The sequence below is a fragment of the Rhinolophus hipposideros genome (assembly GCF_964194185.1).
Source record: "Rhinolophus hipposideros genome assembly, chromosome: 24".
NCBI lineage: Eukaryota > Metazoa > Chordata > Mammalia > Chiroptera > Rhinolophidae > Rhinolophus > Rhinolophus hipposideros.
In genome coordinates, this window is record NC_138070.1 from 5,701,853 (window position 1) to 5,720,559 (window position 18,707).

Consider the following 18,707-nt stretch of genomic DNA (forward strand, 5'->3'; position numbering starts at 1 on the left):
CCCACCCTGAAATTCTAAGGAATCTCTTAATCTCTTACCTGTACTTGTACTTCTTTATATTCTACAAATATTTTGAGCACTGACTATCATATTTCATTTAATCTATGCCACCATTGCTTGTAAGACATGTAATTTTTTTTATGTTCCTCTAAGAAGAAAATACTGCCAATTAAACTGAGACTCCATCAACTGAAGGCATTTCCTGATTTCAGAACTATTAAGATGTGAAAAACTGTCTTTGAATCATGAAATCCGGCATTTCCAGACCATATGCTAGATGTTGGGGATACAGAGGAATAACAGGCAGGCTCTGACTTGGAGAAAGGGGAAATAATACAGAAGAATCTCAACTGTCACTTATTGTCACACACTAAGCCAAGCACGCTACATACTATAGTGAATATCTAATGTTTTTGTCACTCAGCATCTAATTCTCCTTCTTCTGCTAAGAGGACCTGGACTTTCCTTTGAGAAACACCTCTCCAACTCTGTGTTTTGACGGGGGCTGCCCTCTCTCCCAGCTCCAGGAGTGGGCACATGACCCAGGCCCAGTCAGGAAAGTGTGTCCCGCTGTGCCTGGTGATGGGTTCAGGGATAGGGATGTGGCCCAAGGTAGACCAATAAGAGCCCTCCCTGAGACTTTTTGCCAGAACCATAAGAAAAGAGGTCCTCTATTGGCTGGAACCACTAGCTATTAAGAATGGAAGTCTAGACCAGCATTGTTCAATAGAATTTTCTATGATGATGGAAATATTCTATATTCATGCTGTACAAAACAGCAGCTATTGGCCACATAGCTATTGGGCACTTGAAATGTAGCTAGTATGACTGAATAAATAAAATTTAATTTCACCTCATTTTAATTAAATTATTAATTGTAATTTTAAATATAGTGGTAAGGGAAAGCGTCACTGAGCTTATATCTGAGCAAATATTGGAAGTATGTGAGGGACACAGCTAATGCTATGTCTGGGTCAAGACTGTTCTAGGCAGAGAGAACAGCAAGAGAAAATTCCCGAGGTAGGAAGATGCCTTGGGTCTCTTAGCAGGTCTGTTCCCCGTGGTCTTTTTACACAAATATGGTTCCATTTTTTTGGCTTAAGCCAGTTGAGTTTGGTTTCTGTTATTTGCCCCCAAAAATTACTTTTTAATTTTTCGCGAACATCATTTGAGTTGGATTTCTATAAACTGCAACTAGAAGAATCCTGACTAATCCAAGTGTGGGAGTCTAAACAATAGCCTCCAAAGACATTCCTAACCTCAGGTCCTGATCCCTGGAACCTCCAAATATGTTACCTTATATGGAGACGTTACAGCTGCAATTAAATTAAGGATCTTGAGATGGGAAGATTGTCCTGGATTATCTGGATGGGCCCTAAATGCTGCCTCTTATGTAAATGGAGGCAGAGGGAGATGTGACACAGGATAAGAAATCACTGTGACCACTGAAGCAAGATGCTATGCTGCTGGCTTTGAAGCTGGAAGAAGGGGGCTATGAGCCAAGAAAGGCAAGGAATGCAGCTCTAGAAAGTGGAGAAGGCAAGGAAATTCTCCCCTAGAGCCTTTGGTGGAAGCAGTGGCCCTGCTGACAACTTGATTTTGCCCTGTGAAAGTGATTTTGAACTTCTGACTGCAGAAGTGTTAAAAGGAAAAAAAAAAAAAAAAGTGGGTGTGTTTTAAGCCATCAAGTTTGTGGTAATTTTTTACAGCAGCCCTAGGAAATTAATATACCAAGTATGTCACTCATAAGGTTGTATGTCACACATAGATGAGGTAATGTACTGAAAATCCTTGGCACTGTGCGTGGATTTACTGAATGCTCAATAAAGGGAGCCATCGTATTAAGACCCAGTGGCCCAGCCTCTTGGCCATTTGACATCTTCCAACCCAACACTCACGCCTCATGGTACAAAGGCACCACCAACCTGAATTGCCATTTCTGAAAAATTATCTCCTGTTTCTCGGAAGATATCTCCCAGTCGGAAAATGGGACACAGTGGATTCTGAATCTTGTGAAAGGTGCAAGAGATGTTTAAATCTGGCAAGACGTTTCTCCTGCACATAATGGAAAGCAAACAAACAAATATCGCTATTGAAAACTGGGATCCATATCTCGTAGGAGTGAGCCCGTGTGGTAACTGGGCTCCATGAGGGCCCCCAGTGACTTCCACCTCCTGATAGTCACACCTTGACTAGTCCCCTCCCATCTCGTACCAGGGTGGGTCTGTGTGGCCCGTAGCATATGGCAGAAGTGATGGTGTGTTAACTTCCAAGATTAGGTTATAAGAGACTACTGCTTCTATCTTGGTTACAGTGTTGCTCGCTTGCTCTGTCTTTCTTGGATCCTTTGCGCTGGGGGAAGCCAGCTGCCATGTCCCAAGGGCACTGAAGCAGCCCTAGGGAGAGGTCCACGTGGTGAGGAACTGAGCCCTCCTGCCAACAGCCACATGAGTGGCTGGAAGAGGATTCTCTAGCCCCAGTCAAATGTGGAGGTGACTCCAGCCTTGTTGACAGCTTAACTGCAACTTGAGAGGCCGTGAGCCAGAACCATTCAGTGGAGTCATTTCCAGATTCCTGATCCACAAAACTGAGATGATATGTGTTTGTGGTTTTAAGCTTCTAACTTTTGGAGTAATTGGTTACACAGCAGTAGATAACTAACATGGCCAGACATTCACTTACGTGGTGTAGTTGTGGCCAGGAAAGTCAATATTATTCTTGATGAGCACAGTGAAGTTTTCGGCACTGGTCAAGAGGGCAGGCCTGAGAGAGAGACATGCAAACCAGGGTCAGTGACTACAAACCAGGGTCAGTAACTACAGGGACCAAGGGAGTCGGCCGCCCAGGGGTCCAGAAGCTTCTGGTTTCTTGCTTGGGTCACTGTAAGGAGTGAAGAGAAATGCAAGGTGGTGGACAAAACCTACTAAAATTCTCCAGCTTCTCCAGGAAGAATTTCTCCCTTCTTGAGACCTGATGGCACTTTCTGTGACACTTCTCACACTCCGATATGATTATATGCGTAGGTATGTGCACTAGTGTGCTGGTAAACATTTACCAACCAGCTCTCCAAGGGGAAGAAAAAAAGCCCTCATATGTAGCATTTACTGATTATTGTGGTATAAATACTCCCTCCGTGTCTGATTTCAAGCTACCAATGGGACATCACTGAACTTGGAGCTGGGAAGAGATGAGCATAATTGGCTCAGAGCCGGTACAAGCCAGCTCCAGCACACCCCATCTTGTATCTTTCCCAGTAGGCTTGGCGTTACTGCAAGGCTGGGATGATAGGTTTCTTATCTTGACACTCTCATCCTTTAGCATGGAGCCACTCCCGTTGTTTGACTCTATCAGTCATTTTCTAGAGGCTCTGAGTATCATAAAATTTTGCATGAGTCAGTTGAGCCCAAATTCTAGACTGCAGGAAGGTCTACCCACCATCCATCCATCCATCCATCCATCCATCCAGCCAGCCAGCCAGCCAGCCAGCCAGCCAGCCAGCCAGCCATCCATCCATCCAGCAAATACTTACTGTACGAGGCATGGGGCTGGGCATTGTGGATATAGTGATACAGTCAAGGTTTTTAACAATCTGTTAAAGATGGAGAGAACTGGCTGTGGATAAAAATGTACAGCCGGTACCCATTGACTGAATAGGGCAGAATATGTTGGGAGTAGCACCAGGAAAAGGTGGAGGGAATTTGGAGTGGGGGAGGCACCAAGAATGATCTGCTTTTCATTCCAGGACTTCCAGAGCCCAACTTTGGCTCTGTTTGGGACATAATCATAGAGAACAGTGTAATGTTTGCCTGTTCAGCATCCATACCCCTTCTGTCAGTAGCTCTTCACTTTTCTCCCTTTGGCGAAGCTGGGTCTCTCAGACTAGAGGGTTGGGTGGGGAAGAGTCCATCTCCTGCTCATCCCTACAGCTGCTGGTGTGGGCAAGTGACCCAGAGCTGGCCAAACAGTGTAATCCAATCCCCTTGGCCATAGGGATTGGGTCACAGATTGTCACATGACTTAGGCCAATAAGAACATTTCTGTGCTTTTGTAGGAACTAGTGGGAAAGAAAAATTAATTTTCATTTGGACTGTTAGTGGTAAGGACAGTGTAAACCTGAAGTTCCCCAGACCACAGTGTGAGGACATCCAAAATGAAAGGAAAAATAACTGGGGGTGAGGGGAGGAAGAGAGAGAGAATCTTAATGACATCACTTGAAGCCTGGATCAAGCCTTGCCTGAAGCTATATTTCTGGACTTCTCATTTAAAGGAGTCAAAAACACAAGCCAAAAAGTAACATTCCTTTGTTCTTGAAGCCATTTTAGGTTATATATGTCACTTGCATAAAAGAAAATCTTATTTATGACAAATGCCTGCTATGTGCCAGATTGTTTGCCTTTAGAGCATTCTACAGCTCATGCTTCCTACACAGCACTCTAAGAATCAGAGGACTACAGGACCCCGAAAGTTTAAGGGTCAAAGCCCTTTATTCCTCTCTCATGACACTTTCGAGTATAGTTTTCTATCTTGAATTACAGCTCTCTGTGCATATATTTTATCTCTTCTATTAGATGGCAAGAGCCTTGCCACCTGGTCCATATCTTTGGTTTTTTTTGGTATTTCACATAAAATTTAGCACAGCCTCTTGTGTATAGTTACACAGGAACTAAATACCTGACACCTACTACATGGTAGTGGATGTGTTGAATGAATGAATGAATCATTACATGAATGATTTTGGTAATACCTTCATGTAATAGATGAGGAAACTGAAGTTCAGGGAGTCGCTCGCCCACGGTCATGTACAACTGCAGTCCAGAGACCAGCACATGGGAGATACACAGTATTTATCTGATGAGTGAGGTGGTGGCAGAGCCAGGACTGAAAGCCACTGACAATCAAGTGGCGCCTTGCCTTGAACTAGGGACTACTTGAGTGTAGGCTACTGTCCCTGAGCAATTCCTTCTGTGACAAACTTCCTTGACTTGGAAATGAACCTGGGTGGGTCCATGAACTGATTAAGGGTCAGACAGGCTAACGCTGCCTGGTGCTTCCCACCCTGACATTGGGAACCTTTGCCTGAATCTTCTAAAAAGTCAGTTAGAGGAAAGTCTTCTCTTTGCCCCACAGATGCTGATGGGGTGGCTGAGTCACATTTTGTCTAGAGCTGTGCTGTCCAGGATAGTCCAACATCCCCTAGGCAAGTGTGGCTAATTAAATTTAAGTTAAATTTCGTTGGATTTAATTTAATTTAAGATACAGTTACTCGGTTGTAGTAGCCACATTTCAAGTGCTCAATAGCCACCTGTAGCTGGTGGCTGCCATGTTAGACGGGATAGGCACAGGACACTTCCATTATTGCAGAAAGTTCCATTGGACAGTGCTAGTCTAGAAACACCAAACTTCTAGGGGCAGATTGTGTGTGTGTGTGTGTGTGTGTGTGTGTGTTAGCATTTACTATATGCCAGGCTTGGGGCTCACATTGCAACCACTATACAAGTGTCATCTCATTTAATTCTTACAACAGCCCAGTGAGGTAGGAGCAGTTATTACCTCAGCTTACAGATGAGGAAACTGAAGCTCAGAGAGGTTAACCCACTTGCCCAAGGTCACACAGAAAGAAAGTGTTAGAGCCAGGATTTGAATCAGTTCTCTAGTCTCTGCTGAAATGCTTCAGTCCCTATGGTTTCTGAGGTTTAACATCAAGTTCTGCCTTCTGCGCCTGACCTTGTGTGTTCAAGAGAAGAATCATTACAGGGACCTCCAAATCTATATGTCACAGTGACCATTTAATTTAAGCAAACTTCCCTTCCTTCCTTCCATTCCTTTTCCTTCCTTCCCCCTCCCTTCCTTTTTCCTTTCCACCCTCCCTTCCCATCCTTAAGCACTCAGCATGGACACTGACTAGCCAGCATGGATCTTGCTGTAGCTCTGGAAGAGGGATCTGGAGGAGCCCTGGGACGTGCTGGTGCAGAGGGGGGACAGGGGCACCTTAGAGTGCTCAGGGTAGTAGCTATTCACCAACCAGTCAGAATTACCTCAGTATTTTAACAACCAGCATGGCCCTCCCAGCGGCCACCAATGTGCCTGGCACAGGGGCCACCAAGCCTGTAGGACCCGGGTCTTTGCAGGACTTCCCTGAGAAGAGAAGCTGGGGCCGCGCCTGGCAAGGCCTCATCTGCTCACTGCTGAGGGCAACCATATGTGTCCCCACCCTGCCACTCACCGGGGCGCCTCTTCCGTTGCCTCGGTGGGACACCAGGCAGAGACCTCACAGGTCTTCTGGTTCCCTTTATACACTATACACCTTCCGGTCTGGATTCCTGTGGGGTCAAAGGGTCACAGAAGCACATGTGTGAAAAAATGGCAGAGGCAGGGAGGAAACTCCAGGAGGCTCATCACTAATTCACCCGAAGCGAGAGACTTTATGTTTTTCAACCTGAGCAGTTTCAGTTTCCATGAAACCTCAAACTGATATTAGGCCAAACAAATACACAACAAAGCAAACATGGTTTTTTGGTTGTTTTTTAAAGCATCAGAACACAGAGCGAGCATGGATGCTTGTGGCTTTTTTGCTTCATTGCAAGAAAAGAGTCCTGAGAAGGGACCTGGACAGAGTGTATTCTCTCGCCTGCAATAAGTGAACTAGAACTTGGCTTCTCAGTGGGCCTTTGAGTCCCCTTCAGAGTGTCCAGCATGTCCACGGATGTGCACGCTCACAGAATAAACATGGTGCATCTTTCTGGAGTCTCAGTGTCAGAGATTTCCAAGGGGGAAGTTAAATGGTAAGTCATGTTAAAATTGGCTTTCTACCAATTCCAACACACATGTATGATGGAAAAATGTAACATTCGTATGGCTTTTTGTGTCTGTGTGTTTTATAACCACTGATTTTTTTTCTTTTGTGGTTACTTATTTTATTGTCGTGTGCCTCTTTAAGTTAAACAATAGATATGGAAATCCCCCAGGTTGATGTAGGGATGGCCCCAGGTGTCCTGAGGGTATAAGTTTAAGCTCCTCAATCTTTGGGGAAATTCAAGAGAGAAAGTTTAGAATGCTCAGGTGATGCTATAGGTCATTTGATTTTTCTGTCAGAACCTTGAAGGTGCTTATTCGGCAAGGTTTTCAGGAGCTGCCTTCACTGGGGAATTAGAGTCACATTTATAGTCAGCAGCTGGTCCTCTGGGGACAGCCAAAGCATGAGGCAGACAACAGGTTTGCCTATGGCTTAGTGAGGGAAGGAGAGGGCAGCTGAGAGCCAGAGCTAAAGATTTGAACTTTAGAACATTGCGAATGTCACCAAGATGCCAGACCATCCATCCCCAGGGTCCCACCCCAAACCGGAGCATACCTTTGCTCTGCGGGTCCATCCATCCCTTTTTACAGTTGCGGTCAGAGGAACAGAGTGTCCTGCGGGCAGGATGCTGCAGAGAGAAGGACAGGATAGTGGGGAGTAAGCATCGTGTGTCCCTAAGGTGAGGAAAAGCAGATGTCTATCGCCATGCAAAAACTTGTACGCAGAGGTACATAGCACCACTGTTCATAATAGCCAAAAAGTGGAAATAGCCCAAATATCCATCAACCAGTGAAGGAACAAATAAAATGCAGTACATTCACACAATGGAATATTATCTGACCATAAAAAAGGAATCAAGTACTGACACGCGCTACAACATGAGTGAACCTTGAAAACACTGTGGAACGTGAAAGGAGCCAGACACAAAAGGCCACGTATTGTACGGTTCCATCTATATGAAATTCCAGAATATGCAAGTCCATAGAGACAGAAAGTAGGCCAGTGGTCGCCAGGGGCTGAGGGAGGGGAGTGACTGCTAATGGGTACGAGGTTTCTTTCTGGGGTGATGGAAATGTTCTGAAATGAGACAGTGGTGATGGTTGCACAACATTGTGAATATACTAAAAACCAGTGAGTCATACACTTTAACATGGTGGGTTTTATGGTATCTGAAGTATATCTCAATACAAAATAAATAAAAATCTAAGAAGTGGACATCAGGGCAGCTGGGAGCACTTTCAGGGACAGCCCTGGGGTGGATGAAGCCCAGATGGCCTGGCCCACGCAGCCCTGTGGCTGCAGAACTGAGTGAAGCAAACAGACACAAAGGCTCAGCGGGAAATGTGGGAATAAGGGACAGCAGTCAGGTCTCAGCACTGAGGGCTAAGGACAGAATAAGGAAGAGAGAGATGTGTGGTTATGCACATTCGACTTCCCATTTTCCAGGGACCAGGTTTAATGGCCAGTCTTAGGGAAACCAGAACATGACATAGTCCCTGTGGAAATGGCCTCTGCTCATTATCTTCTGTGCAGTTTGTGGCTTTTACAGGGATCCAACGGAAGGACTTAGGGACACCTGGTTTGGGCAGTAGCTGCACCATTTTCTAGCTGAGTGACCTTGGCCAAGTCACGGCACCTCTCTGAGCCTCAGTTTTCTCATCTGTCGAAGGGGGATGAACAGAGTTGTCTTAAGTGGTTATTGTGAAGATTAAATGAGCATTATTGAGATAGATACCAAGGGCATGTTAGCTTGGTTCCAAGTTTAGGTAGAAATGACAGCAAAGACTGTAGTAGGAGAGAGCACATCTACTCTGAGCTCTCAAGCTTGTCACCTGAGTGGGCTGATAAGCAAGACCCACAGGCAAGGCTGGTCCTCCCATAGGCAGGAGACCTGCTATAGTCAACAGTGCTGTGTTGGGATGTTCCCTGGTGAAGAGCAGGTATGTTACCTGAGAGGGAGAGGGAGGCAGGGTGCAAGCAACAGGTAATGCCTAGTACGTAACACATCGTTCTAGATAAACTTACCAGAATAGCTAGTTATCATCTTAAAGGGCTGAGAACAGGACTGGGAAGGGACAGAATAAGACCAGTACATTTGAATAGGGAGGGAAGTTTTCCAGAAACAGATAGGGGAAGGTCACAAGTCTGGAGAGGGCGAAGCCAAGTTGGGAAAGACTGCATGCGTTGTGGTGGTGGGGGGACATGGAGCATTCAGCTGCTACTAGAGGCTAAAACTAAGATTGGGCTGAAAAGGCACACTTGAGCTTTGTGACAACCTTCCCAGGCCTGGCCCTGCAGACAGTTCTCAGCAGATTGTGCTACCGTTTCCCCAAAATAAGACCTAGCCGGACAGTCAGTTCTAATGCGTCTTTTGGAGCAAAACTTAGTGTAAGACCCAGTCTTACAGTAAAATATGACCGGGTCTTATATTAATTTGCTCCAAAAGATGCATTAGAGCTGATTGTCCGGCTAGGTCTTATTTTCGGGGAAACACGGTAAGAGAAACTGTCAGAGGATACCTGGGTTCGAAGCTTGGCTCTGCCTCCAGCAAGCTTGGTGACCTGGGTGAAGTACTTAATCTCTCTGATCTGAGTTCTGACCTGTAAAATAGGGCTGGGAGTGCTGTTACTCTCCTAAGGTTGTTGTGAGGCTCCCTCTAAAATGTGAAATGCTGCCCAAGTGCCAAGGATCAGTTGCCATGAGCTGCACAGGAGCAAGCGATGGAGAAAGCAGGCCTCGAAGTCTGCACAGGCTCTTAATGCCAGAGCTGGAGACCGTGGGTACAGACACCGATTGGGTGGCTACAGAGAGCACTGCGACGTCTTCTCACTCTTCTTCCACCCAGCCCAGACCTACTCCCCACAAAAGAGGCTCAATAAGCATTTGTGGGCTCGAAGATACCCCTGACCTCAATTTCTGCTTCCTCTGACCTGTGCCTCCTCCAGTAACTCTGATCACCCATCAACAATTCTAAGTCCCCTCGTTACCTCAGGACACAGCCCCTGCTTCTGACCTTCTGTCTTGAGAAAGTTTGTCATCACAAAGAAGGAATTCCCCTGCAGAGAAAAGGAGAGAAGTCAAGTGCCAAGCCTTTGGGAACAGAACCACTTAATCACAATAAACCAGCTTGCTAAGTGCCAGGGCGAACCTTTCCACTCTTCTAAGCTTCAATCTAGAAAATCAGCGACCAGGAGCCACTCAGGACTACATGGAGGGCTGAATATCAAAGCTGGAGGAGCCGCCCCTTCTGAGCCAAGGGGGAGCAGAGGCACATTGAAACCAATTGAGTATTCATTTCCGTTCCAGCCTCCAAAACAGCCTTTTCATTTTTTGGACACAGTAAAATCCCATTATACTGAAGCTCGAGAGACCTGGGGAGGCGGAGGCGGGGCTGTTGGCTTCATCACCGTGCTGCTCAGATTATCCGGGTTGTTCATGAAAGGGCAATAGGACATCCCACCACTCGGGAAGTAGCTGGAGATTTTAATGGCTCGCAGTTAGAAACCGATAGCAACTTGGATTTTATGGTTTTGCAAAGCGTTCCAGCTCCCACACCTGCATGTGTGAACCTTTGCCCCTCCCGCCCCCGTGTCTGTTCTTTGGTGTTCTCAACCCCACTTGGATTTCTCCTTTTTTGACAATTCTAATTTCAAAGTTAAACAGTCACGTGCCCTTTCTCTGTGACCCACACCCTTTCTTTCTTTTTGTCATCTGTTTCCTTCCTTTGTGCAAAAACATACCCAGGCATTTTTCTGGAGACATTTTTATTGATAAAATGCCACATAAACAATATAGAAGGGCAGGTCCTCTCCAGGCAGGAAGTTCTTTGCCCTTTCGTGCCGACTCGATGGCCCTGCCTCTAAAAAGCGGCGTGTGAATCAGAGTGTGAGGGAATTAAATCGTGTTTTAAATGCACTAGGACACCCTGCTATTTTGAGAAAGCCTGCAGGACTCAATAAAGCAAAGAATCATCTCTTTGGAGCTGTTGGACCTGACCCAATTTTGCAATTTTTAGGTTTTCTCAGTTGGGATTTTCACAGAGCTTTTCAAATAGCTTTTTCAGTGTTTTTCTGGAGATGGACGGGGCAAGCCCTGGTGACAGTGACAAGAGATGAGTCCTGGGAGGATGCTGATAGGTGCTCACCTGCAAAGGGAAGGTGTAATCCGCAGTGTCGAAGACCCTCTTCACCTCCTTCTTTATTCCATTCTCCAAAATCTCCTCTCTCACCTCTGCTACACCTTTCACCTTGGTGTGGACAGAGCTGATGAGAGGTTCCTTCCGTTGGTACAGCTTGTCACTCACCAGAGCAAAGCTAAGTGGCAAACACAGAAAAACATCAGTGGTTTGCTCCAGAGAGGCACAGAGCAGCGGTTTTGAATGCAGGTGCCGAAAGCTGCCTCCATTCAAACCCTAGCTGTCCTGGGTGACTTTGGGTAAGTGACTTGCCTTCTCTGGGACTCATTTTCCTTATGGGTAAGATTGGAAGACTAGTCATGGGGCTGTTTGGAGGATGAAATGAGCTATGTATGCACACTGCTTAGTATTGTATCTGCCACGCAGTGAGCGCTCATTATGTGGAAACTATGGCCCCCGTGCCAACCTCTAGTACTGCCTAATATAGGCCCTTGTCTACAGGACAGCTTCTCAAATGCCCGAGTTCACCCCCACATTGTTCACCAGCTTTGTTCTGGGCCTCCGTAAACACATCAGCACCTATTTAAGGGTGTGTCCGGCAGGTCAGCCACCTATTTGCCAGAAAGACACACCTGGTTTATAAATAATGTTAATAGGAGCTACCCTTTATTGAGCACTTAATAGGTGCCACATGTTCTGCATGCATCATCTCCTTTAATCCTCACAATAGGAGATTGTTACTGTAGACAAGGGAATGGGCTCAGAGAGGTGAAGGAACTTGCCCAAGGTCACACAGATTGTGGCAGCACTGAAGTCCTCACTTGGTCTCCCTTATAGCCTGGAGCCAGACCTCTAATCATCTGCTCTATTTGTTCATGCATGAGATGGCTCTGCCTCTGGTTTCCAGCCTTTTGGTCAGTTCATTAGCTGTTAATACCTTATTTAGAATATAAGTGTAAATTATTAAGGTGGGGGAACTGGCGGGGGAGAGTGGAATTGATCATTAAAAATGGTAGGGGCGGTCGGATGGCTCAGTTGGTTAGAGCACGAGCTATGAGCAACAGGGTTGCTGGTTTGATTCCCATATGGGCCAGTGAGCTGTGCCCTCCACAACTAGATTGAAGACATTGAGCTGCCTCTGAGCCCCCGGAGGGGTGGCCTGGATGGCCCAGTTGATTAGAGCGCGAGCTCTCAACAAGTTTGCCAGTTCAATTCCCCCATGGGATGGTGGGCTGCGTCCCCTGCAACTAAAGATTGAAAACGGCAACTGGACTTGGAGCTGAGCTGCGCCCTCCACAACTAGATTGAAGGACAATGACTTGGAGCTGATGGACCCTGCAGAAAGGCACTGTCCCCCAATATTCCCCTATACAAATTGAAAAACAAAAAAGTAGACCCCATCCCAGGTATCTGTGTTCCTGGTCTCCCATTGCCCTGAATAATTAAGTGTGTATTCTAGATGCTTTGTTATTTGTTCAGCTTGTATTTATTTGGTCTCTTCCCTCTGTCTAGCCCCTAATACGTTATTAGGACATCTAATCCAATGGCTGCCCTCTAGCAGCTGACCTTGGAAAGCAAAACAGAGGAGGGGCTAAGACGTTGCCCGAGCTGCTCTCAATCTTGGCTGTGATGTGTAATCACCCAGGGAGCTTTCAAAATTGCAGCCCCCCCAGGCCCATCCTTGGAAACTCTGGTTCAGTAGGTATGGGTGGTTATCCAGGTATCTATATATCTTTTAAAAGTTCCTCAGCTGATTCTAATGTACAGCCAGGGTTGAGAACTCCTGGGAGACTCATGAAAAGACAGCTCACATTTGGCAATATGAAATCCGCTTGAAGAAGTGCATTCCCTATGACCCAACAGTCCCACTTAGATGCATGCCCTAGAGACACCCTCGTACGTGTGCCCATGGAGTTCTGTACAAGAATATCTATGGCGGCATTACTTGTAAGAGGGAAAACTGGAGATAACTTAAATGTCCTCGAACACCGAATGGGTAAATAAATTGTTGGATTCATACAATGGGCTGTTGTTCTACAGCAGTGAAAATGAAAGGAGAACTACTTGTTTCAGGATGAAAATGACATGATGTTGATCACACAGAGCATCCCACAGTACAAGGTTTAAAGAAATCCTAAACAATATTATATACTCAGGCAAATACACATCCATATTCACACTATTCACAACAGCCGAAAGGTGGAAACAACCCAAATGTTCATCAGTAGAGGAATGGATAAACAAAATGTGGTCCATCCATATGATATTTTTCAGCCATAAAAGGAACAAAATACTAAGACCTACTATGCTGTGCATGAACCTCGAAAACATGACACCAAGTGAAAGAAGACCAGGGCAAAAGGTCACATATTGTCGGATTCCATTGATATGAAAGATCCAGAATAGGTAAATCCATAGAGACAGAGAATAGATTGATGGCTGCCAAGGGTTGGGGGAGGGGGAAATGGGATTAACTGCATAATGGGTGTGGGGTTTTTTGGGGTAAAAATGTTTTGGAACTAGGTAGAGGTGATGGTGGCACGACATTGCGAAGGCACTAAATGCCACTGAATTGTACACTTTAAAATAGTTACTTTCATGTTATATGAATTTCACCTCAATAAAAAAAGGGAAAATATTTTTATAGATATAAACATGTTGTAGAAATATAAAAACAAAGAGGATGACAAGCACCAAATTCAGGATGGTATTTTTAAGCAGCGAGGAAGGAAATGGGATAAAGGCTGAGTTTGCAGGGAGCTAAAACTGGATTAGTAATGTTTTTATTTCTTAAATTGGATGGTGGTATATGGGTGTTTATCATATTATTCTCAATATATTTTAATATCTCTATAACATCCATTAAAAAAGAAAGCTCATCAGGAAAGACATTGGGCTAGAGTTCAGATTTGAGATCCAATCAGCATATATGAGACTAAGCTATTAAATATAATTCCATAGACAAATAGAAAACGCTTGTTCAACAATACATTTCGGCATTGCATCACAATGTGTAGTGGTATGTGCCGTGTTTTGTGTGTGGGATATTGCAGCGTTCCCTCGGAATAACATTGGGTTAGTATGGCCCACCATTTGGGAAGCTCATTTCTGATCTCTCATATTCATTCCAGAATGCACACGTTAGAGATTAGCTGTAATGGAATCTAGCCCTCTCGTAAATCAGAAAACTTGTCTTTGTATTATAGTGAACATGTCATTTTAAGAATTAAAGTGCTTCAGAGCCTCATCAATGGAAAATGAGTTTGCAGTCCCCTGCCCTATAGAAAGAACAGTCTTAACGACTGTCCCAGCAGCTCTCTTCCTGACTCACTAAATGAGATAACTGCCTGGCTCCCTAACCCTTAGGACCTGTCAGCTCTAAGAAGCTACAATCCTGTGCATTCAGAAGCCTGCAAAACTGGTCCCTGGAGCAAACAGGCACAAAGGGTCTTGGGAGTTAGCTGGGCCTTGTAGGATGGGTAGAGATGATGGGGGAGAGGAAAGCTGAAGAGAATCTGAGAAGGTGGAGAGGGTTAACGTGAGAGGAGGCTGAAGAGGAGGGTGGAGGGAAGGATGGAGAGTGAGGTCAGCCCATGGAGCCCTCAGGCTGGCACACTGCACCCAACTCACCAGATGTAGACGAAGGTGCCCACTGTAAAGAGGTTCTTCAGAGTCCCAATCCACATGCTCTGAATCTCAATGACTTTCGTGATTTTCACAGACTTGCATATCAGCGCAAATTGGCCCCCTGCAGGCATGGTGAGAGGGTCCTCAAAGTTCAGTGGGGAGGAAGTGCCTCTCGGCCAAGCCTGGCTTTCCCTCACCGAGTCTGAGCTCACTGAACAAAGGTAACTCTAAAGTGAAAGGACAGGAACTGAAAGTGCACTACCTCCCATCTGACTAACCAAAGCCTACCCCCCCCGGGGCAGCAGACATTTTCATGAGCCCCTAGAAGAACTGTGGGCCCATACACTGTGCCTTCTGTGCCTCGTGGAGAAGTTGGGCCTGCAGACCTCTGCTTTTTATGTGTAAAATCCCAAGAAAAGAATCAGATTATGTCCATCCCTGGTCCACTCAGCTGTGGGGAGAGGTCAGCAAGGGGCCAGGGCAGCAAGAGGTGCACAAAGAAGGAAGTGGGAGAGAGCCTAGACCCTCAGGGCAAGTTAAATACTGATTGTATTAGTTACCCATTGCTGCTGTAACAAATCATGAATTTAGTGGCTTAAAATAACACAGGTTTAGTCTATTTAAATTCTGGGGGTCAGATGCTTAAAATCAGTCTTACAGGGCTGACATCAAGGTGATGGCAGTGCTGGCTCCTCCTGGAGGCTCCACAAGAGAGCCTCCTCCCCACTTCTTCCAGCTTCTAGAGGCCGCCTGGACATTCCTGGGCTCATAGCCTTGCCACTCCAACCTTTGCTCCTATTGTCACATCTCCTTTCTCTAACATGGACCCTCCTGCTTCTCTCTAGTAAGGACTCTTGTGATTACATTGGGGCCACTCAGATAATCAAGGATACTCGCCCCCTCTCAGGACCTGGATCTTAATCACATCTGCGAAGTTCCTTTTGCCATATAAGGTGACATAGTCACAGGTTCTGGGGATTAGGACCTTAAGATTTGGGGCGGGGGAGGGGAGAGTGTTACTCAGCCTATCACAGTATATTAATGGTAGGCCTGTTGCAGCTTTATCTCTAAGAGCCCCCCTTATCCCCCGTTACCCTCTGCCCCACCTTCCTTGAGCTGCCTGACAGCTTGACTAAGACATCATCTTCTTTTCTAATTCCCTTTGGCTCTTGTGCTTCTCCTCTGTAACCTAGCACGTCTGGAAAACTCTTCCTTTTCATACTTCCTGAGTTCTCTATCTCTCTCATTCAAAAGGCTCCTACCCCAGAACACAGTCTACTACACGTTCTACTATACAGAGAGTGGGGAGTGAGTCTAACCTATTAGTTAATGGTTACCAATTAGAGGAAATATAATTGATACATGGAAAGTCCTGGTCTTGAGCCAAAAACTTAGTTACACAAATGCAAGCCATGAACCACCCAAATTGACAGAGGTTTATGTCACAGGCTCGAAAATTTTAGATAATCCTAAACTCATATAAACCAACATTGTGTTATATCATCCAGGAAGGAAAAAAAATAAAACAAAACCAAAACCAAAACCACTCATGTGATCTTAAGCTTCGGTGAGAGAAATGGAATACTCACCTAAGGGGATAGTTGTGATTATTGCCAGCCAGTCTATTATTGATGGATATTGAACGGGAACTTTTGGTCAGTTTCCCCAATTATAAACATCTTTTCTGGTAACCCTGACATAGCTCTTACTATGTGCCAAGCACTCTTCTAAGCATTCATGGATAACATATATGAACTCTTTCAACCCTCACCTCCCCCCCAAAAACAACCCTGTAATGAAGATACTAGTATTACCCCCATCTTATAGCTGAGCAAGCTGGCAGAGAAAGTGACCCTAGGTTCACATAGTGCTACAGATGGAATGCTTGTGACCTGCCCCTCCCCCACCTGCCTTCAAATTCATATGATGAAACCTAACCCTCAGCGGGTAGGGCCTTTGGGAAGTGATTAGGTTATGAAGGTGGAGCCTTCTTAATGGGATTAATGTCTGTATGAAAGAGATCTCAGAGACCCCTGCCTCTTATCACCGGAGGGCAGAGCAAGAAGGTGGCCATCTATGAACCAGGAAATGGATTCTCACCAGACACCATATCTGCTTGCTGATTGATCTTGGATTTCCCAGCCTCCAGAACTGTGAGAAATGAATATCTGTTGTTTATAAGCCATGTAGTCTGTGGTATTTTGTTATAGTGGCCCCAACGGACTAAGACACATAGTAAGTAACAACACTGGCTCCACAGCTTACGCTCTTTGAGATGCTATTGTAAATGGAATTGTTTTCTTAATGTCCTTTTTGGATTGCTCATTGTTGGTGTATAGAAACAACTGGTTTTTGTGTGTTGATCTTACACCTTGAAACTTTACTGAATTGGTTTATTAACTTTAACAGGTTTTTTTGTGTGTCTGAAGTCTTTAGGGTTCTCCACTTACAGGATCATATTATCTGAGTATGGTTTTACTTCTTTATTTTCAGTTTGGATGCCTTTTATTTCTTTTTCTTGCCTCATTGCTCAGTCCAAAACTTGCAGTAGTGTTGAATAGCAGTGGTGAACAGGTATCCTTGTCTTGTTCTTGATCTGGGGGAAGTGTTGAGTCTCACCATGGCGGCTCTGTTTAGTCTCGTAAGCACTGTGCTTCACTGCCTCTCCACTCTCCTCTCTCATGTGCCACTTGTACAAGAATCTGTTCACACCTTAAGATAAACTTCTGGATGTGGTCATTTTATCTCAAACCACAAAATGTTGAATTGTTCCATGCTTCCACCAGCAAAGCCAGAGTGCATGCACCGCTTTTTAAGAGGGCCTTGACAAACAAGTGTGGTTGTGTGGGCTTGGCTGAGATAGTAAAAGGTCTGGATACCGTGTTGGGGACACCTGGCTGGAGGGATTGGGGCTACTGTTTTGAAGAAGAGGAGAAATAATAACAACCAGGGATGAGCCGTTTGAAGAGTGTCAAGTAAAAGAGGGAACCACAAGGCAGAACTCTAACCAAAGGGGAGACTTGCAAGGGAGATAGATTTTGACTCAACGTAAAAAGAAATGTCTAACCATTAGAGCAGTCCCAGAACAGAACTAGCTTTCCTTGTGCTTGCTAGTTGGTGACAGTGATGATGATTTCCATTTATCACATCATCTCCCTCTCTCCTTCCCATTGCCATCTGCATTTCAACACCATTTCCCACCTTAAAAATAAACCCTCCCTGGACTCCACATTCCTCTTCTGCCACTACTGATGCCTCTCTTCTCTTTTGTCCTCAAGTCCCTGAAAGAGTGAGTCACCACATCCATTTCCGCATCTCCATTCACTCCTCCGCCCACTCCAGTCTGGCTCCCGCCCCCACCACTCCTCTAAAGCCTATCTTGCCAAGTAAACAACTTCCTCTTCACTGAATCCGACAGACACCCACAGACCCGATCTTCCTGGAACTCTCAGCAGCATTTGCCTCCAATGATCATGCACAACTTCCCTCCCCTTTTTTTCCTTAGCTTCCCCGGAATCTGCATTCTCCTGACTTCCTTGGGTCTCGTGGCCACCCTCCTGAGAATCCTTTGGGGATTTCTGTGCTCCCCATCACTACATGGTTAGCATTCCTCAGGGGTCTGTTCTAAGCCATCTTGCCTTCTCATCTACCTCTCTTGCTGCTCAGTTGCAGCTCCTTCCATGGTTCTAGTTACCATATATATGTATGTGTATCATATATATGCTGATGATACATAAATGTACATCTCCAGCTCCAGTTTCATATATCCAACCACCCACTATGACATTTGTATGTCCCATAGACCTGTCAAAGTCAGTGCCTTCAGTTCTGAACTCATCTTCCACCCCAAATGGGCTTCTTATCCCATATTTCGTATCCCATTAAGTTCTTCCACTACCCTTCAGTTGCCCAAGCCAGAAACATGGCACATTCCTTACTTCATCTTTTCCCTCACTCTCCCATAGCCATTCTATTGTGTTATCTTCCTCATGTTATTCAAATCCCTCAACTTCTCTCCTTTACCACTGTCACCTCCTCAGTCCGGGCCACCATCACTCTCCGATCACCCAATAGCCTCCTACATGGTCTCTCTTCGTCCATTTGTATTCCTATCTCCTCTGTGCCCAGGCTCCCTCCATCTCTTCCACCATC

General features: G+C 45.5%; 2 protein-coding genes across 4 annotated transcripts in view; one reads left to right on the top strand and one right to left on the bottom strand.

The window, feature by feature from the left end:
• IFT81 (intraflagellar transport 81) overlaps window positions 1-18,707 on the top strand; it is a 155,232-nt gene that overhangs the window by 36,425 nt on the left and 100,100 nt on the right. The window lies entirely within an intron of this gene.
• The window catches only part of P2RX7 (purinergic receptor P2X 7), a gene marked incomplete at its 5' end in the record, with an annotated part of 39,745 nt that overhangs the window by 16,591 nt on the left and 4,447 nt on the right, over window positions 1-18,707 (bottom strand). Inside the window, 7 exons of one of the 2 annotated variants that reach the window (XM_081036759.1) lie at window positions 1,926-2,055; window positions 2,683-2,763; window positions 6,224-6,320; window positions 7,349-7,421; window positions 9,781-9,849; window positions 10,938-11,106; window positions 14,559-14,686. In XM_081036759.1, the coding sequence (XP_080892885.1) occupies window positions 1,926-2,055; window positions 2,683-2,763; window positions 6,224-6,320; window positions 7,349-7,421; window positions 9,781-9,849; window positions 10,938-11,106; window positions 14,559-14,686 (747 nt within the window). Of the gene's footprint in view, window positions 1-1,925; window positions 2,056-2,682; window positions 2,764-6,223; window positions 6,321-7,348; window positions 7,422-9,780; window positions 9,850-10,937; window positions 11,107-14,558; window positions 14,687-18,707 lie in introns of those variants that run through there. The other variant, XM_081036758.1, reaches the window with a different exon arrangement.